Raw genomic sequence first — 25,320 nt, 5'->3', positions numbered from 1 at the left:
CGCCCACTCCTTTCAAGAACGTCATAAATCAAACTACTTGATTTTTCAGGAGAAAGCGTTTAAAGTTTAAAAATATAATACAATGTATTAAAAATAAATATCAAGTCACTTACTGAACTTTTTACTGTGCAACAGATCTTTTTAGGTAAAACCTGAAGTTTTTTTCTTCATTTGAAAAATATTAATTGTATTTAAAAAAATTATTAAACAATACCTTTTCTTCAAAATGAAAAAAACAACACTTTCTGCCCTTAGCGGGTGAATATTAAGTTAAAAATATGCCACTTTTGCTGGGATATAGTACATTTTCTGGGCATTTCGAAAACATGCACAACTGAAAATATACGATTTTTTATTTATGACGATCTTGAAAGGAGTGAGCGATATGTGAAGCGACCACAAGTAAATTTTCAAATAAAAATTAAGAGAATTCTTTTATTCCAACGATTCGAGAGTGGAAAACTATAATACTATTTGAATAGTAACATGTAAAGAACCTCCCTTAGAAAATCGGATTTGAGTTCCCGGTCTCAGGTCGTCGGTAACAATTTAGCATGTAAACCCAATTGTATAAGGGATGCATTTGACCCGGGAGTGAAGTTCACCCCTAACATTGAGAAGGGCGGGAGAGTGAGAACAAGGAATGAATCATCCATAATTCGCTTCATCCCTCCGAAGCGCCCCCACTAACGCTTCTCAATATTCAACACTTTATGTAAAATTTAAATAATTACTAGTTTAGTGCTAAGGATGCTACCATTCCCCGAAGTAAATTAATGTATGTATTTAACTCTGTCGTCATCTTGACTAATGCAAAGATCAATCGTAATATTGTTTATATGCAGACTTTTTTCATGGTTTAATCTTTGAACAATTGTTGCCCAGTATCAAGTTACAGTAACAAGCATATACTCAAATGATATTGAAGTAAAAAAGTTATTACATCCAATAAATCGTTTGTCAGTAAAATGGAGATAGAAATTATCGAGGCAGCTTATGTGCTGATATTTATAAAGTAATATTTTTTATATTTACCAGTGTTTATTTACAAGTGAATTTAAAATATTATAAATTTACCAAAAATGTACCTATCCATATTAAAAATGTTTGTAAAATGCTTATTTAACAAATAATTTGAATATCATTAGTTTTTTTTAAATATTTTTTTAAGCCTCCACTCGTTACAAGTGATTTCAAAATTCTTTTTTTTTATGAATAGGATTTTCATAATTTTTTTAAGTATGTTTTATATTACTGCAAAATTATTTAAAAAAAGTTAATTAATATTTGTAGATCTCCTTTTAGTTTGGTTTGTAATCGTATTGAATATGAATATATTTTTTATTTTATTTTTTAGTTTTTGTTATTATTAAAAATTTGAAAACAAATAATACTTTGAAATAAACATTTATTTATTCAATAATTTGAAAATTTCATTAAAGTTTGCAAATCTCCGCCTCCACGTGATCTGAGATGGAAATGTTTTATTTAGTGTAGCGCAGCACGTGTCTGTGTTTCATTTCTCCAATCAGCTGATGAGGAGCAAGGGTCAGGGTTCACGGAAGGGACTCCAGGACAAAAAGGGGTGCGCTTTGTCCCCTGGTATTGCAGTTATCGAATACTTAATAGAATCGTTGCTAGGTCGACAATAATGGAGTCATCACAATTAACAAAAACGTTGCCATATATTTTAAAAAAAAATATGACTTGACCATCAAGCGAGTACGATTTATATCACTAAATTATTTTTTAAAACACTTTGAATTTCATAGAAGATCGTGGAACTTAAGTGAGGTTAATGTTAGTTAATGAAAAATCAGATATGTATTATAGTTACATTATATTTTAATAAACATATGAATACATTTGATGAAATCTTCCTTCATGTGTAGCTTAATGGGAAAATTTATAGATATATTTATAATATATATATATATATATAAATATATATATACACACATATATATATATATATATATATATATATATATATATATATATATATATATATATAAAATACATAAATGTATATTCGAGTATGTGCTATAAAACAATATATATTGATGTAAACAAAAGGTGTTTTTTTTAATATTTAAATATATCTTACTACAGTACATATGTACTGAATGTACAAATGGATAAACGGATTCACCAATTTATAAATAAATAAAAAAAATATATATTACTGAGTTAGTGCGTAAAACTAATTTTTGCTTGTTGGGTAATACGATATAAAAATAAAATTATTTGTGTTCTATACATTGTAAGTATTAAAAAAAATTCAACTAACATAAAATCGTCAGCTTCGCGTCCGGTTAGAGGTAGAACTCATTTGTCTTATTATGTAGACAGTTCTGTTGATAAGTGATTATTTTTTAAATCTTTAAATCAACGATGTATAAGTATTCTATTTAAATTTTCGAAGTACGAGTGTCCTCTCGAGACGATATCGATCCATAAGTCAAGTCAAATCATTGTTAAAAATACGCCAACTGTTTGTAATGGCGTATGAAGGGTGCACACTTCAAATAAATATATGGCTTCCACTCTCGGGGGATAAAGCTTATTACGGCTTGTAGGGTTTGAACCAAATTGGAATTTGATGCTCGAAACGTATTGATAAAAGTGAATGCTCAGTCAGTCAGATCAAAGGAATATCTAGAGAAAGAGAAATCAGTACAATGCTTTATATCTGATATGATACAAGCGGATGAATCTTTTTCGGTTTGAGTTAAGGGGAGACTTTTGATCTGCATCGAAATTTTTCACGAAACATCTTTTATTTTTATCATCATATCTTTTTTCATGTATTAATTTTTAAATCAAACACAGATTTTTTGAGTCTACATACTAAGTTGTATTTTATTAACAAAAACACATTATGTGTTTTTGTTAATAAAATAGAACTCAGTAGACTCAAAAAATCTGTGTATGATTTAAAAATTAATACATAAATTAAAATGGAGTTCTACAAATTAAATGCCAAATCAATAAATATCTTTTTTCTTCTTCTTCTTACCAATATCCATGTTTGACCACCCCACCTTCGGGTTATTTTCAGGCATATTTTTATAAATAAGCAAAAAATTACAACGTTTGTTGTCACAAAATATTGTCAGGTATGAAACCTGACAAAAAACTGTCAGTGTATCCGGTACGCATTAAAATTTTTGGAAAGAAAAACCGCGCGTATCACGTACGTTCATATATGTAGGGCGGTTAATAGTGAATTCGCCTCCGTGGTGTATATTACACCACGCTCAGCACGCTCGGCTACGGTTCTGAAGGTCCCAGGTTCGATTGCAATTTGCAAAGTGATTTTTTCACTCTAATATTTATTCAATATTACCCTGGACTGGTACCTGAAGCAGAAGGCTGATCACATTTCTATAATACTGCGTTTATATGATGCAGTGCCCTTTGCATCATTGTGGTGCGGATAAGGGATAATTTGTCCTGCGCTCTAGATTGACGGATCTAGGAGTAGAAAATAAATTATTTTCAATGAAATACAGTTGCTGAGGTGAAGAATATTACTACTGATTGGAAATGACATGGAAGAGAAAGATAATATGGAATATTAAAAAAAAAAAGTTATGACCAGAGCATTAGGCGTTGCATACCCGTACTCATATAAGATATATAAGTCCGTTTAAGTTTTCTAGAAGATGATCTAAGATTTCATTAATTGATTCGGAGTCATTTTGTTGTATAATCTGTCCACATTTTATTGAAGTTTAACTTAGTAAATACGACTATGGAAATAGTGGTATTCACTAGGTGAAACCTTCATTAAAAAAACTTAAGATCTTAATAAAAATATTTTATTTTAACGAGCTAATTTATTTACCGTTCAGATTTCAGACTAATTAAAAAAATATAAAATTATTAACAAATACGAAACTCATATGAAACACGTAATATTAAAATGCAGTGAATAATCATATGAGATCAAAAAAGTGTGTGGTACGAAGATCTAAGAATATTCATCCATTGATTTAATTAGACTTGTGAGTAACTCTTATTATAACCAAAAACTGTCTTGTCAAAAACTCTTTTTATCGAAACTACATAAGTGAAGAGGTATACAGCGGATGTTAGTGTATTGTGAAATATCAATGTCTAAGTCATAAGAGTGTGTTATAAAATGTAAATGTATTAAAAAACTAATAATACTCTAGCAATAAAAATCTAAGAAAGAGCTAGAATTTTTAGAAAAGTGTTTCTAAAGACCAGTGCGTCGTGAAATAGCAAGATTGGAGCCGACTATTATTAGTCAAAAAAATAATAATTGTTTACCCTTACATGTCTAAGAAACAGCTAAAACTTTAGACAAAGTGCTTCTAAAGCCCAAGGCGTCGTAAAATAGGAAGATTGGAGCCGACTATTATAAGTCTAAAAAAACTAATAATTGTCTACCCTTACATGTCTAAAAAACAGCTAAAACTTTAGAGAAAGTGCTTCTAAAGACCAGTGCGTCGTGAAATAGCAAGATTGGAGCCGACTATTATTATTCCAAAAAAAAGTAAGTGTTCTAAAGATTTTTAAAGACCAGTGCGTGGTGAAATAGCAAGATCGGAGCCAGATTGCCTAGGAGCTTGAGGATGTGGAGTTGACTCCGGTCGGGGTAGACGCGGCGCCCGGCGCTAGGCGGCGCGATGCACCTATCAGGGGAGGTGACTTCCACTAGCGGCCCAGCCCTCGAGGGGCCAGGCCTGTCAGCGGAGCTGCTGGCCGAGAGGACGCTGGACGGGCTCATGGCCGAGCACCCCGGCGAGCTAGTCAGGACCGGATGCCCGCACGTGGTGAGTTCAAATATTCATTTTTTTTTATCTCAACATGGATGAAGAAAAATGCTCATTATTGAACATCCATATTACATTAATTATTGAAACCAGTATATTTGCCATGATCATAGATCTTTCCTCACAAAGGTTTTAAGTTTTTCAGTACGTTTATGAAGTATGGCTGATTGTTGATCAGTAGAGAAATTAGTAAAGTATTTGTTCCATTTGAACATTCACATCTCATCCATAGGATGAATAATCCAGTCTGATAAAATAAATAATATTAAAATTCATATTATTTTTTGACGTCTCAGCATAGATGAAGAAGAATATGGAAGTCTGGGTACTTATGGGACTTACGACCGTCATAAGCTGGTTTAAATGATCCCTTTACACAAGTATAACATTCACAAATTTTTCCTGTGTTTGACAACCACACTACTCAAATTCTTGGAAGTTCTATATATATATATTTTAATTTACTGGCAAAGCAACCAATTTTGGGTAATACCTGATTCTATATATATATGATCCAATTTCGAAACATTGTACTTGAATCACTAGAATTTCACTAGAGATATCTATTGGTGAGATGAATTAATTTCTTCTTCATCTATGTAGAGATGTCGAAAAATAATAGGAAAAATAGCTCCCATAATTGGGAGCTAATCCAGATTTGTGAACAAGTATTTGGACACACTCAAAATGTTGTTGTTCAAACATTCATAAATTTTTAACTTCTTCTCCGTCTTACTCCTCATTACTGAGGGATGTGACCCTTGTTGAAGCAATGATTCTTCTCCAGTTATCTCTTGACTACGCTGCATGTAGCTCTCACCGAGTTGCCTGCTGCTGCCTTAACTTGATCGGTCCAGCGTGTGGAAATCTTCCTCTCCCTCTCTTTCCCTCCAGGCTACCAATCACTTATAGTAGTTCCAGGCTATACTCATTGCCACGTGCAACGTATCCAAAGAACTGAAGAATCCGTCGTGTACAGACATTGGCCAAAGTCCTATCCATCCATGTGTAATTCCTTTACCTAACTAATTCAATATGTTTCATCCGCCTCCGTAGTGTAATGGTCAGCACGCTCGGCTATCGTACTGGAGGGGGTCAAATAATTATAAGTGATTTTTTCACTCTAATATTTATTTAATATTACCCTGGATGGTATCTGAAGCGGAGGGCTGATCACCTTTCCTTCATGTGTTAACGATCAAGATTACACTACGTTTATATGTTGCAGTGCCTTAAACACAGTCTCATATAACGTCTCTATAAACAGCGAGTTATTGCTACAGTGGAAGCACTTTTTAGACAAATATAGAGACTGCAGACAAAGTAAAAATTGTCATGGCCATTGTCAACCCTCAGCGTGGAGTGGCACAGAAGGGAAAATAAATATACCTCCTTCTTCTTTACTCTCAATCCTATGGATTAGTTTTCATCAACAAATGACACCCCTTTCGCTACTCCGGTCTATACTGCGAACCCCTCTTCAGCTCCTCATACGGTGAACAGCCCATATCCTCGTTATAAGTCGCGAAGAAATTCGCAGCGTGGGCGTCGGCTTGAGTTTGTTCCTTGGATCGTTTCCTCTATTGTTGAGTGCAGGAAACCCCCCTGTCTGACCCATCCATTCGGCTCGTCTCTTCGAGATAGTCGCGAGTAGGTGCCTTTATTCTTATTAAAATATTTCTAAGTTTAGTTGACTGCTCAGAGCTCTATATCTAATATCGATAAATGTTCCTGCCAGGTTGACAAGACATTACACTATGTTTCGTGTCCCCATCAACAAAAAAGCCTACAATAAAAATTATTATTTTCAACGTTCTTGTTTGGCACACAACAATGAATTTAGCTATATTGATTTCACAAACACTTAACTATCTACACTAAAAAATATGGTAAAGACACATCCATCGACTTAACTTCTCTCTTAAATAATAATTTCCACTCCCTATTCCAATTCCTTTCCCTCTCCTTCATTAAAAAAATAATAATTTAATTAAAAAAAACAAGTGTATGTAATATTTGTAATGTTTTTGTTACTGTTAACGCTCGTTCTGCGAAAACCTGTAATTGGAGCTTTTTTCAATAATTGAGATGTATACTTATATGTTATTGTTCTGTGTTGGTTTTCCAAATTAAAAAAAATAATAATAAAAAAATTAAAAATTCTTTGATTATTTGTAGTACTTCGTCGTTCGAGATGTGGTCTCTAGCAAATAGACCTATGGAATCATACTTCCAGTTCATGTCGTCTATGGATCACATAACTTATTTACCCTCGAAATTTGTAATGGACCATAAATCATGAATGATTTGTTAAGGTGTGCACCGTGCTGCCGCCGCACTGGCGCTCCAACAAGACGCTGCCGGTGGCCTTCAAGGTGGTGGCGCTGGGCGACGTGGGCGACGGGACCGTGGTGACGGTGCGCGCCGGGAACGACGAGAACTACTGCGCCGAGCTGCGCAACTCCACGGCCGTCATGAAGAACCAGGTCGCCAAGTTCAACGACCTGCGCTTCGTCGGCCGCAGTGGCAGAGGTAATGTACTTCTTTCATTACCACGTGTTTTTGTACTGGGATCGAAAGCAGATCCTTGTTTGCATTTGCATTATTACATGTTTCTAAGTAAAAACACAACATAAAATCATTCAAACCCTTATCCGCACCCCAATGGTGCATAGGGCACTGCATCATACAAACGCAGCGTTATCTTGATCGTTGACACATGAAGGAAAGGTGATCAGCCCTCCGCTTCAGGCACCAGTCCAGGGTAATATGGAATAAATATTAGAGTGAAAAATTCACTTATATTTATTTGACCCCCCTGGGAACCGAACCCGGGACCTCCAGAACGGTAGCCGAGCGTGCTGACCATTACACTACGGAGGCGAACAAAAAAATACAACATACTATTAAAATAACATTTAAGAAACACAGGGATTTGATATTACCGCAACTCTTTCGAGCTTAATATAAACGCATCTTCATAACTTTATGCTCCCCTGGTAAAAAATACATGTTTTAAATAATTTCAGTAGTACTTAAGTAATTTTCAAAAATTTACTTCTCTATAGTCCCTATCATATAATACATATATAACAATACATATATAACAATAGTATATAATCCCTACATATATAACAATAGTCCCTATCAACATATGTATGGTATATATGTTAGGTAAATCAACGGTTTTTAAAAACAGTATTTTCACAATACGTTTAGAAATATACAGGAAAGTGAATCAAATTGTATGTCTAACGCATATAGAACTATTTCAACACTGAACAAAGAAACATTGTAAGAAAATAAGTCAAGTTATAAAAGAATGTATGCTTTAATTTATACGTGGCCTGTTCAATTAATACGTAGACTGACGTCATAAAACGAAATATGTTTTATTTATAAGTTAAAATGTCTAGTTTCTTTCAAAGTATTCTCCTCTCGAACACACACTTATCCCAACGATGTTTCCACTCTTGGGAACAGTCCTAAGAACGCTTCTCTTGTGATGTCTTTTAGCTCATTCCTTGCATTTGCCTTAATCTCGAAAATCGTCAAGAATCTTCTTCCTTTCAAAGGTCTTTTGAGGATTTCACTCCTTCTGACTGCTTCTTGTTCCTCAAACTCAAAAGACCATTGAAAAGAAGAACATTCGAAACGATTCCCGAGATTAAAGCAAATGCGACGAAGGAGCTAAACCACCGTTGGGATAAGTGAAAGTAAATATTTTGAAGGGAACCTAGACATGTAATTTCTAAATAAAGTACATTTCATAAAATGAAATAACTTTGATATAACCACTTTTTTATTAATATAATTTAACCTACCGGTTTCTATAAGAACCTTGTCATCATCAGGGTTTATATGAATTCAAAAACCTTAAAAACATTATAATACTCTCACCAATAAACTTCCACACACTCCGTAAAAATCCTATAAGTATGTTATTTATATTATTCATTGCATAAAAATAGCATTTAGGATTTTTACGGAGTATGTGGAAGTTTTTTGGTGAGAGTATTATAATGTTTTTAATGTTTTTTCATTAATATAAACCCCGATGATGACAAGGTTCTTGTTGAAACCGGTAGATTAAATTGTATTAATAAAAAGTGATTTTAACAAAGTTATTTCATTTAATAAAGTTTATAAAATGTGCCACAAAGTATCTGCGGAAAACATTCAAAAGTACATTTTGTTTTATGACATCAGTCTACTTATTATTAAACAGGCCAAGTTTGTCAGGTAAAAAAAAACTTAAAAAATAAATAATCGAAAACTGGAAAACATATTCTACGATATTGAATTTCAATATTTTTGTGATTTTTATCCGCAAATGCTAAATCAATATAATTATACGTATATATACAACAAAGATTGTGTAACAATTAAAAAAAAAATTACACACAAAGTTTGCGGTGTTGCTTGCCTGCCAGTAGGATAGCAAGAATATAGAGGGTAATGTGAATAATACATTAAAAACACCTAGACCTGTTGAGAATAAATATTTCTTGAATTAATTTCGGAATTGACAGGAATCGAGCCCGCCACGCCAGTTTCGAGCGTCTACCCGACCCGAGTATTTATGTGCAACCTTTTACCTTACCCCTGTGTGGAATGTTGAAGGATATTTAATTAGTCTACGGTGTCCTTTCCTAATGAAATCAACACCGGTAGAAAATTGAGTCCTTTAATATGTAGTACCTCGTCCTGTAGGGCTTCAGGTCAGTTTTCATTTAATTTGTGTTGTCCCGAGGTGTTTTGAGGGAGACATTATTTCATACAAAAGAGCTTTTCTAAATCAATTATCACCATTGAAAAGTTATTGATTGAGGTAAACCGCGCAGTATAAATATGTTATCACAATGTTGATGGAACAATGAGAAAACTTTTGAACTACCTACTGGTATAGAGACTGTAGGTTACTCATTGACTTATTTTTTATTCAGTAGATTTGTTATGCGTTTCAAATTACTTTGGTTAATAAATTCATATAAATGAGTACGAACGATATGAACGAACTATTTCGTATACGAAATTTATAAAAAGCCTTCGTAGCTCAGTAGTCAGCGCAATTAGTGGCCATTCTGCAGGTCCCGGGCTCGTTCCGAGGGGTTAAAATAGATACAAGTGATTTTTCACTCTAATATTTGATTTAATGTTTTTAAAAGATGTAGTGCCCTATTCAACATTGAGTGCGGATGAGGATAAGAAAAAAGAATTTTGTAAAAATCTTGTATTATCTAGCTTTTTTTTAAACTATTAAAGCCAAGTATTGAATTTTACATAAGTTATTATATTTTCAAGTTTACACGATTAAAATTCTTATTTTAAAGATAAGTATTTTATGAAATATAATATTCTGAAGAAAAAAAACATCGAGACACTTTTTTTAAATTGCGAGGCTCGCTAAAATTAACGTAGCGTTAAAACTGTCAGACATAATTTGAGAGTCCTTTAATCGAAAAAAGGGAATCATTCATCCCCCTTCAGAGGCAACTTCATCATTAAGCTTTTCAGTTATTATTAAAAATTCACCACACGCCACTTCCGCGTTTCAGAAGTGAGCCAAGGGCCTTCGTCCCCCCTGTAGTTGGGAGCTTATTTTTTCCAGTATTTAGTATTTGGGATGTTGGTACTCGGGAGAAAAACATCCTTAAAACAAAAGTGCCTAATAGGGAGGGGGAGATATCAAGCCCCTTTTGCAAAGCGAATCAGAAAAAAGAACTTTTTGTGCGTGTCCAAAAGAGTGTAGCTACAATTTTCATCTGAAAATAAATGATCCTTTACTTGAATTATTGACAACTATACCTTGTACCCTGCCTAGCAGCCTCCACTTTAATTATTGACAACTATACCTTGTACCCTGCCTAGCAGCCTCCACTTTAATTATTGACAACTATACCTTGTACCCTGCCTAGCAGCCTCCACTTTAATTATTGACAACTATACCTTGTACCCTGCCTAGCAGCCTCCACTTTTTGAGACGGGCATCAAAAAGATATTTTTATAAACCCTCATCCTCACGTGCATAGGGCACTGCATCATATGAACGCAGTATCATCTTGATCGTGAACACATGAAGAAAAAGTGATCAGTCCTCCGCCTCAAGTAATATTGAATAAATATTTGAGTAAAAAAAATACTCATTTATTATTATATATATTTATTTGACCCCTCCCTTGGAATCGAGCCCGGGACCTTCAGTACGGTAGCCGAGACAGTCAAAGACATAAAGAAAAGTATATATTGATGATATTGGAAACAAGTTTTGCACTCATCATTGTAGAACAAAACATAAACAAAATTTTACTCGTATATCTTTATATTTATACATTTAAACATAGATGAAAAAGGATATGGAAGTCTAGGTATTTACGGGGCTTATGATAGGGCCTGGTTAACTGATCACTTTACACACGTGTAACATTCAGCATTCTACCCATGATTGACAACCACACTACTCAAAGTTTTGGAACTCATACAAATATTATAAATCACACGTCACTTCATGTGTTAGTTTATGGCAGTATCTATTGTTGATTTGAGTAAGCTTTTATAAAGCAGAGATCCTTTTATTTGAATATACGCAAGATCTTTACCGAACCATTTTACATACTGTTATTTTACCAGTTATTTTATCTCTATTAACTCATTCGCATAATATGTACATAGAAAGATAAAAAAGGCGAATCAAACTACGTAGGTATGTTGCTAGTAAGACATAAAAATGTATGAGATAAAAAATATGTTGATAATTAAATTGATTAATTTAAAAATTTACTTTCTTATATATAGTTTTCATATATATAGTTTTCAATTTAAATATAAAAAAAAACTTAAGTCTTTATGAGATTTCCTGATTTGGTTCGAGATACTTCATGATTTAGGAGTTTTCCTGTACTTTACACTTCCACTGGGTGGGTCGTTAAAAAGTGCACCTTCGTCCCCTTCTCACCCTCAGGTTATTGCCAGTTAAAACGACGACTTTTCACTTTGTACGCTTCTCATTATTATTCTTATATATTTTGATTTATATCTCTGTGGCGTGTGCGCTGATCGAAAGTCTGAATAACGTAACAATGATGAAATATTTTTTTAAAGAACACTGTTATTACTCTCCTTCATATAATGTATATGAATACACTAATTAAAACTTATAATTATTTAGCAAATCATTTTATTTTATTGTGGTATTAAATAACATGAATTTTAATTGCAGTAGCCATAATGTATTTTGATTAATAATTTAGTAAAAGGAAATTCCTTTAAAAACATTACGCAACACAATAATTAAAGCACTTTTTAGACTTGCGAGAGTATACTTGCTTATAATAATATAGTTAAATGGTTTCAGTGGCGTGCAGAGAGAATTAATTAGGGTAGGCAGTAGAGGTAGGTAGTAAGGTAAGCTAGGTACTACTTAGTAAGGTAGGGTAGTTACTGGTTGCGTTTATATGTCATGCGGGTAAGTAAGGATAGGCACTGCTTTTCTGCCTCTATGGAATTCACGCTCTCGATTAGTTCCCATATAGTTCTCATTCTTACAAATATAAAAATCAGTGTGTTTTATTTCACAAAGCTGTTTATACTCGTATACTGTAAAGATCCGAATAAACAAAAAAAAATCACTTTATTTCATAAATCATTTTAAACGATGTTTTTTTTTTAATTTTACATATACTCATAGGAAAATTAAGATAAATATTAGATTATATTTTTTAAAAACGTTAATGTTTCAAGTGCAATCAATGAATAACTGCTTAAAAGGGGGAATTTTCATTTCTTTAAAAAATATTTGCCATTTCTTTTGTGATTCTATCAAAAATCGTTTTAAATATCCCTTTGACTTTTACTCTTCCTATGATGTGTTTGGTTTCTATTGGTTTTAATTGAAGAGGTGTGATGCGTGTAAATACACATTAAGTTTAAAGGAATTATAAAAAAATCTAATTCGAAAATGAATATAAAGCTCAATATTAAATACATTTGTTTTATTTTTATTTTAAGAATAAATCACATCGACGCCCAATCTTTCATGCAAAGGGTCGTTCATCTTAACATTTTTCCACTTTGCGCCCCTTTTATTCTCTTCCCCTTGTATCTGCGATTTGCAACCCTCCTTCTCCCTCAGGTAATTTTTCTTTACGTATCAGGTGCACTCCACTTAATACGCCACATCATTAACTAGCGCTCATTTGAAAAATAAACCACTTTAATGTGATAAACTGAAGCCTTAAAATAATCATCAACGACAAAGATTATCTTATTTTTTAACATTTCAATATAGATGACGAGGAATATGGAAGTTTGGGCATTCACGGGGCCTACGACCGTAATACGCTGGTTTAAGTGATCACTTTAAACACGTTTAACATTTACCAATTCTACCCATGATTGACAACCACACTGCTCAAATTGTTGGAAGTTCTATATATATAATCCACTAGAATTGCACTAGATACTTCTATTGGTAAGACTTCCATCTTCTTCTTCATTTATGTTGAGATGTCAAAAAATAAAATGAAAAATAACTTGTCTAATTGGATGTAATCCAAGTATTTGAACACACTCAAAATGTTGACTTAGATTATGTTGAACATAATATATAACGTTCCTAAGACTGGGAGAATTTATTTTTCGATAGCCGACTAGGCAATTCATACATGATGAAGGCAATTCAAACATTTAGTTTAATTTTAACTAAGTAAATACCACTGTTTTTAAAAATCTATTGTGACATTTGTTTCGATGCATTCCGCATCATTTTCAAACACTTTATGCTGTTTGAAAATGATTACGTGTAAAACACGTAAAAATGATGCGGAGTGGATCGAAACACGTATCACAATAGATTTCAAGATATAGTGCTATTTACTAAGTAGAACTTAAATTTAAAATAAATTGATTTTACGACAAAGTGACTGTTGAATCAATTAATGAAAGGAGTTCACAGTGACTCGAAAAATAAGATATATTTATTTAATATTCTTCGTCAACGAAACGCATGTAAACATTTTGTTACTTATATTAAATCATTTTGTGGCTATATCTAAATAAATCAATGCTTTAAACCTCAGAGACGCGTAAGTGACTAGTATGCAAGAAGTAACAACTACAGTAATGACATCTCAATTGCTCAAAAAATTTAATATAAAAGTATCCTTGAACATAAGTACATACGAAACGAATTGCAAATAACGCATGTTCGTTATTTATTTTTGAAAAAGTCGAGAACACTCCTTGAAATTGAAAGAGACTTTTAAACGTCTCTGTGTTTCCTGGAGACCTTCATCAGAGGAAATCACCCCTTGGTTCCTTTTTAATTTCCCCCGCAAGGAAAGTTCTCTTCTCCGTTTTTAATTATCGAACCACTCATTCCTAATTATTGTTATAAGGGAGCGGAATGGAATAACAGCGGGATTATTGGAATTGGGAGCAAATTGGCCGACAGTGGAGAATTGAAAAGTCAGTGTTTTTCGCATTTTTCTGGCAGCATTCTCCCTCGTCAGGGATATTACCGTTGCGCTGTGAACGCTCCCCAATTAAGAAGGTTGCTAATAATTAAATTCGCATTTCTGGGATACTAACCGAAAAAATATTAAATATCTTTTTTCCTCTTCTTTTCTAATTCTTAACCGTACGCAATGGTGTATAGGGCACGGTATCGTATAGAAACACTGTTATCTTGATCGTTAAATACGGATCGGAAAGGTGATCACAGTGAAAAATTACTAATATTTATTTTGACCCCTCTGCGAATCGAACTCGGGACCCCCAGCCTAGCGCGTTATCCACTAAACTGTGTAGGTGGAATATATAAAAGCATTTTTATAAAAACGTTAATGTTTCAACCGCAATTAACGATTAACTGCGTAAAAGGGGGAGAATTTTCATTTTTGTCAAAAATGTGTCATTTCTTTTGTGCTTCTTGCAATTTTTACTATAAACTCTTTATATATGCATAATATACATATTTATAAAATCAGAACCAAAAAATAAACAAAATAATTAATTACCTTCAATCAATTTTCAAAATATTAAAAAAAAGCTTACATTTTTCAATTTTTTATACAGTAAGTATGAATAACATGGAAAAAAAACCTTTACTCGGCCCATAAAGTAAATATGTATGTTTATATATATATGTATATATAAAACAACGTTGTGATACCCCTTAAATCATTAATGTTTTTTATTCTTTTATATTTCTTCCAAAGATGAAAAAATATCCTCGAATAGAGAGGGTTGCGCAAGAAACGCTAAGGTCGTCGCGTGGATAAATCACACCCATCCGTTGTAAATAGCTGTTTATTTTTTGATAGAGTCAGTCCCCTTCCCCCGCGGGAAGGCAATATTATGCGAATTTTTCCACACCCCGCGACATCCCCCGCCATGTCGCCACTTGCCGCTGACGTTTTTGACAAATGTTTTAACGACATGTCGACACGGAGCCTCGCTACCCGCATCCCTCTACCGCCACTGCTACCCTGGGTAAACTTACCCCTATACCAACCATACGCATTCTTCGAAAATGAACGATTATATCAGTAAAAATATAAGAGTGTACGGTATTTTTTTTCTCTTTATTTTAAATTCTTTTGCATTATACAAACATGACATAAATTCAAATACAAAAAAATATGAATAAAATATGAATACAAAAAAGGATCCCACAAAGGCATGGCCTGTGCGTGGGTATACAATATAATTTAGGTCATAGTAAAGGGCACTGGCAAGAATATAATTGGTATTAAAAGTAGAACTAGATTAAAAGTGTTAATATAAAATACAAAAAAAATACTTGACTATCAGAAATAAAAAAAAGTTTATTTTGAAAATAAAATTTAAAATAACTAAAATACGTCTACAAGAAAAAGGAGCTCAAATCTGTCTCTTTTAGCGAAAATTCAAATTTACACAACCTTAGGTAATTAACATCTAACAAATAGTCTTTGTGGAATAAATAGAACAGTTTTGGAGCTATGAAAAATGCGTGTCTTTGCGCGAGTCTGGATTTACAAAAAGGTATTTCTAATAAATTATTCATTCTTTGACTAGATCTATTATTATTTTAAGGAAATAAATGTTGGCGGATGAAAACATATTTTAGACACTGTTGGCAATAGATTTCTCGTAGCTCCAAAAGTTCAGCTTCCTGAAATAATTAAACAATGGTATGTTTTGGTGGACTTTATAAATTTTCTATTCAGAGGTTAACTAGTTGTTATAATTGGCGGTTGCGTATGAGGCGATGAGAATCGCATGAGGCAAAATGTGTGGATGAATTTACGCACACTAGTATCCATGGTGTAATGGTTAGCGTATTTAGTTACCGTGCTTGAGGTCCCGGGTTCGATTCCCAGGGGGGTGTGAAAATAAATATTAGCGATGTTACACTGTAATTTTTATTTAATATTACCCTGAAATGGTCCTTGCCTTCATGTCAGTAACGATCAAAATAACATTGCATCAATACGTCGCAGTTAGTTATTGCACCATTGGGTATAGATGAAGGTGAGAAGTACATATATTGGCGGTTTGGTAGGTTTGTGTTAGAATTTTGCTACATTTTCACTAAATATAAATGATTGGTTACAATTTCTAGTGTTATTGAGTTTAAAAAGTTTACTACAAAGAGTATATTATTAATTCTAATTTTCTACTTATTAAGTATGTGGTATTATGAATAACGAAATAAAAACAATCTTATCTTGAACCCGAGCCGAGAATTGTAGGTTACATGTCGGATACGATTTAGTTACAGAAATCTCTTAGTTGATCTTATTAGTTTATTTCTCAATTGATCTTATAGACTTTTAAAACTAATTTCATAAGATTTGTGTTTTGTGGTTTAATTGAAATTATCCAAATCTTGAGTTCACATTAAGAATATATTCACGATCAAAAAGTCCAGTAGTTTTTATCATCAAAAGAATTGATATAGTTTGACTTTAAAATATCTATCGACCTATCATTTAAAAAAAATCTCCTGTAAAATTTAGACCTCTAGGTGTGTACTAAAAAGTTATAAATAAATTTAAAAAATTACAGATAAATATAATCAAGTCATGTGTAACATCTATATCGGATAAGAACAGAGAAAAGAATACGAGTCTGGGGAACAGGAAGAAAGGTATAAATAAATAAGTCGTCTCTTCAGAAACCAAAAGCCAAAAGTGCTTCATAAAATATGGACCGGATTCTGCCGCTGTTTGCCTCATTTTCTTATTGCTGTTTGTTGGAGACTTATGAAAAAAATATCAACAGTACAACCAGTCAAAGTGGGACGAAAACTCAAAACCGATGTTTTTTCTTCCTTATATTTATTTTTAAAAAAAGGACACTCCAGTATTGTAAAATTTTCTTCATATGTTGATGAGTATTAAATTAAACCATTGAACATTAAAAAAAACTCTTAATAAAGGAAAATCGAAAACGGATATAATTAGATGATAAGCCTTCGAAATTCATTTCTAAGTGTTCAGTAAATTATAACATAATATATTTTAAAGGTTATTTCTTCTTATTAGTGTTATTTCCTGAAAATAAATATACTTTTCAAAATTTTGACGATTCAGCATTTGCTTAAATGTTGTTTCATTTCTATAATAATATTTTTTAATAAAATTTATCGTCAGTTTATTTAACTGTTATAATAATACATTTAATATGTCATTTACACATTGACAGAATTTTCTTCAGAAAATGCAATAAAACCAAGAAGAATAAAATGCAGAATCCAGATTTCGTGGATAAATGTTAATTTATGCACGATGTATGTCTTTTAGAATAGTTGCTTTGTGTATATTAAAAAAATAAAATTGTTTAGTAACAGAGAACGAAAAAACCTATTTTCTATTAGATAATCATAGTTTTTATCTGACACCTTAAACACGAAAGTGTTATTAAGATGAACTTGACCATCTCACCTTAGGAATATTACTGTATTAAAAAAATATTAGTAATATATTCACACAATATATACAACAAATTTGAGAGTAGGAATGTTGTGAAATCATTTTATGACAAAACAGAAATTAACGAGTGCCTTATGCAAAAAAAAAACACTTTTATACTTTATAAAAAACGCAGCTAGGTAAAACAAATTTATATAAAATAATTCGTTGATTAAAGCAAAAAAAGGGAAAATACCTTAATATTATTTATAATGGCTAAGAATATAACGATAGAGTCCATATTCCAGTCAAATATATTAAACTGTTTTATTATCCGGTATAAAGATATTCCAGCACTTAAATCTTTATTTCCTCCGACTCTAAAACACAGGTCGATATACATATATAATGCAAGCAGATAAACTGTACGTAGGTTTAATCCAATTCTTTACGGTAGATTTTTAATAGATACTACCCGAGACCCTCTCGTTGCCATATAATGGCGTAGAATAAGAGTTTTCTCTCTCATGCTTCCGAGATAAGCATTTCATCTTATTTAAATAAATATGCTATGACCGTGGAATGGCGAGGAGGACTGGAAGAGAGGAGGGGGTAATATGGATGCTGTGTGTAGCCGCGTCTTAAGCAGAGTACATTGACTTGGTCGCTCAGAAATATCACAATTTCGTCTCGAACATTTATACGGGAATTGTAGATGTTGAGTGCCAAATTTCACGAGAAAATATATTTGTTTGAAAATTACTCATTTAGTGACATTAAACTTAATTAAAATATATATTTATTACATAGTTTGAACTAACATATTACAATGGATTTGTGCAAATAAAATAAGATATAAATTTAAACTAATTTTAAAACAAAGATTTAAATTTAGCTAGAATAATATGCAAATTGGAAAACTGTATTTCAAAAAGTTTTTTTTATTTAAAAAAACGAGTTATTGTAGAATTTTAATGTATAGGGAATAATAAAAAATTTTAATGATGCTTTTTTTTAAAGTAAAATGCCCTATATATAATTTATGTACTAGAAATAACTATTATGGAATAACTGATACAATCACTTAAAACATAACACTCTCCTTGTCAATCATCGTTCACTTTTTGTAAAATGTACCACCTTAAAAGTGAACGATGAATAATAAGGAGAGTGTTATATAACTATACCACAAAGTAAACAATGGTTTTAATATACAAAATATACTTAAAACATAACTTACAGATCTTAATTATCCCGATATAAAAAATACGTTTCATAAATAAGGTTGTATTTTATCGAGTAGTAAAGCATATTATAAGGCCAAATTTTACTAAAGGATATGTAAAATTAAAATTTATTTTAGAGAAGCTGATTATTTGTTTATTTTTTATTTTTTATTTTTAATCAGTTGAATTATTATTTAAGCCACGATGTTCGTTCATAGCTTTCAACGCGAGTGTTTTTGCCTAGAATTTTCACTCATGAATTACATGAAATTATAGTTACTTTAAACATAAAGAGTAAATCCACTCTCAAGTAGGCATAGGCTATGAAACTCATAAAGTTGAAGCCTGAGTAGGGACATGATAAACGGTGTTGCATAAGCCGTAGCTAGATTTCAGAGTCACTTGGACGTTAGTTAATACAAAAAAAACATAGCTTTCAACGACAAATGAATCAAAGGCGACCGAGTCAACCGTCCCGCCGCTTAATGGGACAACACTTATTTATGAATACTAGAGGGGGCATTTTGCATTTAAACAGGAGCCCCACCCCCCGGCCGTATCAACAGTCACCAGGGAAGCAGGAGAGCGAGGAGACGAGAAGGCTCGGGGGGCACATTGTTCTGCCAAATGTTGCGGCCTCTCTGGGCCAGACTCGTGCCCAAATCTTGACTTATGATTATGAAAACCATCTACGGCGTTAATAATAAGATTAAGACTATATTTGTGATATCAGGAACCTCTAAATGTTTTATTTGTTTAATATCAGGTGTCTACACTAAAATAAAAATAATATAATCAAAATTAATTTGTTTATTTTTGTCGAAAGCTTTGGTGCTCAAAGCTTTCGATAAAAATGATAAAAAATGTCCATTATAAATATCCGTGTGTCAAAAAATGATCGATTATTTTATAAAAATTTGCAATTTGATATTTAGCATAAAATGTTTTAATATTCTCCTTCTTCATCTTCAAACTCATATCCGTACCCAATGGTGCATAGGGCACTGCACCATTAAACGTGTAAATGCAGTATTATCTTGATCATTAACACACGAAGGAAATATGATTGCCCCCCCCCCGCTTCAGTTACCATTCCAGGGTAATATTGAATAAATATTAGAGTGAAAAAATCACTTTTATTTATTTGACCCCCCCCCCCTGGGAATCGAACCCAGGTCATCCAGTACGATAGCCCAGCGTTCTGATCACTACGGAAGCGGAAACATATGTTTAACGGCTAAATAATATTTTTTAAATACAAGTAATTTGTTGTTACGTAGAAAGATCCAGAGAAATTGTCTATTTCAGGAGTTGGTTGTCCAACGATCTCTGAAATACCTTTAAAAATAGAACCGTTTTATATGAATTTTACAATGTGACGTTTTTATAGCATCCCCGGCTGGAAGGTTGCGCCTCGCTTATTCAATTACAGAAACCCTTAAACTTCGCACGTGATGGATCGCGGGACATCATTAAGGGGGAAACAAAACAAAAAATCGAGCAGCGCGACTGTGTACCCGTATTTACATCAAACATTCGCGAGAATACATTTATACGTGCAGAAACTGTGTGCTCTATAAAAATTAAAGGGTTCGAATTCTTGGTAAAATTGGAAAGGGACTTTAAATTGTCTGCAACCATTTTAATCTGCACTTGGAACGTAAAAAAGATAGTATCTTAGCTGCAATAATGTAAATATAAACACAAAACATTGATTGTATTAAGAATATAAAATATAATGAGTGTATTTAAAAGAAACCCATGCAAATATATTTTGAAAGCTTGATGTGGGCATTTTTAGTTGGGAAAACTTATAATAATGACGTTTATGTACAGTGAAACCTCTCACAACGAGTAATTCGCATAACAAACAATTTTTTTAAAAAGTACTCCGTGCGGCATTTCACAAAACAAGTTACAGAGAAAGTCCTCTTTTCACGACATTAACTTGTGAGCCGGGATACCAGTTAAAATAAACGATGTGACGCTTAACGAGTAAGATTCTGGAACGAATTATGCTCATTATGAGAAGTTCCAATGTACATATTTTTTAATCTAACGCATTTTCAAAAGTGATTAACTGGACTACCTACTAACAAACAATCGAATAAATAACTCATATAATATGAGATCAAGATTTGATTTAACACCATAAGCTTCTATTTCGACCCCTGAACATATTTTTAACATCTCTCAGGGGTTCGAATAGCTTAAATATCAATGTACTCAGTTTATTTGGGCTTAGCGTCATACCATCCCTTTTCAGAAAACAAATGCAGAATTATTCAAAACCTCCGGAGGACTCCTTGCGGATATGAGGGTGGGGGATGAATTTTAATAAAGATATATAAAATACGGTTATCGTTGAAGCGAATGTGGAAATTCAATGCTCTTTTTCTCTAGCTTGTTCGTACGCTATAACGTGTTGTGCCTACGAGTGGTTTAATATAGGGGATCAAATTTCCAATTTAGAAAATTTACTGGTTGTAAATGTATCTTTTGATTGTGTTTATTTCCGTTAGTTGCTTTTTTGTTATTGTCTATGTTTAATTACAAGCTTACAATAAAAAAACGGTTGCATAATTTCATAATCAAATTTAATAATAGAAAAACTTGAACGTGGTGCGTCTTTTCTCTCTGTACTTACGATTGCTACATTTAACTCGATGGCTGCGTGGGGAAGATTATTATTTTTTCTATCGACGTTTAGCAGTATCTTAAATCTTCTTAAATATATGTGACGTTATTATTTTTTGGCAACATACCAAAAAATTGCTAGGATTATACTGACTATATCGTTTGAAAATATTTGTCGATGCAACGAAGAGTGCAGGTCTTTTAGCAATAAATCTTATAGGCATTTAGTTTGTATGTGAATATTCATATAAAATGAGCATTTTAAAATACCATTTTAGTTCACCTATCTGAGGTGATCTGCCAAGCACCCATATGGTTTTACTCAAACCAATCTATTATAACCAATTCTTTGCACTTTTATTCATACTAAAAGCTTTTATTTTTCCTTACTTTATTGAGTTACTTTTCTTTTTTCTTATTGAAAAACATTGTTTACCCTGCAGTTTGGTAATATAATACTCTCCTTTTCATTTATTACTCCCTTTATGTAGTACCACTTAAAACATGATTTCATGACTACCGGTTTCAGAATAATCATTATATCATCAAGTGAAATTTAGACTACATTTGACGTGATGATGGAAAAATTATTCCGAAACCGGTAGTTATGAAGCAGTGTTTTTAAGTGGTATAACATAAACTTAACGATGCAGGATAAGGAGAGCGTTTATACCAAGTTTATCAATTATTAAAAACATTAAATTCGTAAAAATCTCTTATTCATAAATGTTTCCGATCTAGCTTCTTAATTTAATGACATCTTTAGTATCATAAATATTTACAACATTTTGTGTGTCCAAATATTTCATCTCACCAATAGATGTCTCTAATGAAGTTCTATTGATTTAGGAACGACGTTTTGAAATTGGTTGATATATATAGAACTTCCAAAAATTTGAATAGTGGTTGTCCATAATGGGTAGAATTGGTGAATGTTACACTTGTGTAAAGTGATCACTTAAACCAGCCTATGACGGTCGTCAGCCCCGTAAATGCCCAGACTTCCATATTCTTCTTCATCTTTGAGATGTCAAAAAATAATATCATGAATGTTGGCTAATTTGTTTTTTTTTTCTTTTCATTTTCAGGCAAATCATTCACTCTAACGATAATCTTATCGACTACACCACCGCAAATTGCTACATATAGCAAGGCTATCAAAGTAACAGTGGATGGACCCAGGGAACCTAGGTCCAAGGCGAGGCATCAATCATTTCACCCTTTCCATTTTGGGCCACGTTTTCACGACCCTCTTATGGCTGGACTTCCTTTCAAGCTTTCTGGTAAGTTAACACATTTTTTTAAAAATTATGTGATAATAATAAGAAAATACCGACTTTTTGTACATTCTGCTTCGGTTTATCGAAAAAGGTAAATTATTTTTGGTAAAATCATACTTTTAACATCGAGATTTTTTTTAGTGCTTTATTCTGTCATCTATTATTAGAGTAATATGATGATTAAAGAAAACACTTCGTTTTTTACCACTTGAGTTTTATTATAGAATACATGTTTCAGAAGTTAAACTTCCATCATTCAGGTCTGCATAATAATGAATGATGGAAGTTTAACTTCTGAAACATGTAGTCTATAATAAAACTCAAGTGGTAAAAAACGAAGTGTTTTCTTTAATCATTGTAACATGTCTTACCTTAAAGTCAATGCCGAAACAATAAATAGAGTAATATGATATTTAGCAAAAACGGTTGAAATAAATATCAACATATCAATTACATTTTGGGAGTTTGGGGTTATATCGTTGGGTACACGAACGTCTGAGAAACTAGTGTCAGCCAATCAGTCAGTAAATCATTTGCAAAATGATATTAAGAAAAAATAATCATTTTAAATAGGCTTTTGGTGACGTATTTTTCATATTTTTTTCGGTATTTTTTCTCTTTTAATTTTTTTATTTTCCTAGAATGTAGATTTTGGGAGATATTCACTAAATACGGTTAACTTTACTTGTTTAAATGGAATATATTTTCATAAATCAGCTAAAGCGATTATTTTTGTAAAAATGTTTGTACTTTTGTTTACGGATAAAATATTCACAATTTTTACCTGTAGAGTAAATGAATAAATAAAATGAAAATATTTCACTTCTCAAAAAAATAAAAGGAAAAAATACTGTATAACACAGTAAAATCTAATGTAATACCTTGTTTAAAGTATAATAAAAAGAAAATAATGGGAATCTAAGAAGACAAAGCAAATCATATTTTATTTTTACGTTTCATTATTATGATATAGTTTTAAAAAACAGTTTAATATTTTATTTTGTTCGCTACTCTCAGAAAAAATGAAAGCGTGGTACAACTGCCAGAAGCATGATTCTCGGGCGGCGTGAGATGTCTGATAGCAGCAGCTCTGTCAGCAAGTTGGGAGTTATTTCCTCCTTCATCTAGAACAAGGGTTGACACTTCCATTTGAAATGTCTCGCATTAGGTGTCACATGGCCTTGATATCCCTTCATATTCCGCCCTGGCAATAAGAATAAATTCTTGGATAAATAAATGTGTAGAGGGCGGCTATTTACGAGAAAATACTTCAAAACCGATGTGGTGACTATAAATGCAAAAATGATATTGTACTTTTAAAATAATGAATACAACAATCAGTCAATAAAACACGATATAAAATTTTGAAAACCATTTGTTTTTAATGAAAACAATCAGCAAGTTTCAAAATTTTGTTATAATCTTTGTACTCGTATCGTTTGTGCTAGGTACCAATTTGATAATTTTTTTTAAAAATAAAATATGTATATTAGAGGAGTTTAAAACATTATTTTTGAAAAAATAAGGTAAAAGCATAACATTTAAAAATTCAATCATGATACATAAACAATCAAAGAATTATTGAAAATTAATACCACTAAAAATCTGCATTCAGCATTAAGTGTGCTTAAGTAATTAACGAAATTGCAAAATTACGAATACGTGAATATGACTTGAAGTAAAAGATAACATTCATTTGAAAGTGTTTAATTTAAATACAATACTTTTAAATTTGAATACTCCCTTTGCCACTTAAAACCATATCGAATTTATAGTATCATCAATTGAAAATATTTCTTTTGGGCAACCTGACTACATTTTTTTTCTCACTTTTCCCCTATCTGCTATAAATTAATAAAATGTTTTTTTATCGATGTTTTATTTATTTTTTTAATTTTATATTTTTTTAAATAAAAAAAAATAATTAAATTAAAAAATCTTACCATTCACGGTTTATAATAGAAAAAGGCTTTTTCAAATCTAAAAACGATACAAAAAAATATACGGATACAATTCAATACATCCACAATTTCGTACGCTTCACCATTTAAAAGAGGGTCGAGATATTATTGACATAAGCATTAAAACAAGTTCAAAAGTGACGCACGACTCGAGTTTCCAAACATTTTGTTTTCCCATCCTAAGTATTCGGCAAACAGTCTCAGATCCTGTTCAAATATCTCCGGATCAATCACTCCACGTGACGTTAACAGGAGATTGTTGCAAACCGCACAGGTAACTAACAAGTGCCTTCCTACCACCATCTCGCCGTCTCCTCCGTTCTCTGCTCCCCGGATAACTCCTATACATGACCTCCCACACGAGTAAAGCTGGAAATACAAATAGCTGGAATACGTTGTACTAACGAGGATTAATTATAAAATAAATCTGTACCTTTATTAAAACTGTCGTTTTCCTAAACTCAAATGAGTTTTTATTTAAAATACTACACAAAAATTGTCATATTTTACATTTG

General features: G+C 32.2%; 1 protein-coding gene across 1 annotated transcript in view; it reads left to right on the top strand.

Moving 5' to 3' along the window:
* Positions 1 to 4,658: 4,658 nt before the first annotated feature.
* RunxB (RUNX family transcription factor Runt related B) overlaps positions 4,659 to 25,320 on the top strand; it is a 35,360-nt gene continuing 14,698 nt past the window's right edge. Inside the window, exons 1-3 of the mRNA XM_088268582.1 lie at positions 4,659 to 4,805; positions 7,121 to 7,337; positions 22,653 to 22,847. Coding sequence (XP_088124708.1) covers positions 4,659 to 4,805; positions 7,121 to 7,337; positions 22,653 to 22,847 — 559 coding nt within the window. The remainder of the gene's footprint in view (positions 4,806 to 7,120; positions 7,338 to 22,652; positions 22,848 to 25,320) is intronic.

Source organism: Brachycentrus maculatus, unplaced genomic scaffold (assembly GCF_059751285.1).
Source record: "Brachycentrus maculatus isolate JH-2025_06_01 unplaced genomic scaffold, ASM5975128v1 h1tg000326l, whole genome shotgun sequence".
Classification (NCBI taxonomy): Eukaryota; Metazoa; Arthropoda; class Insecta; order Trichoptera; family Brachycentridae; genus Brachycentrus; species Brachycentrus maculatus.
Note: the sequence above shows the minus strand (reverse complement) of the source record. Positions and strands in the feature narration are given on the sequence as shown.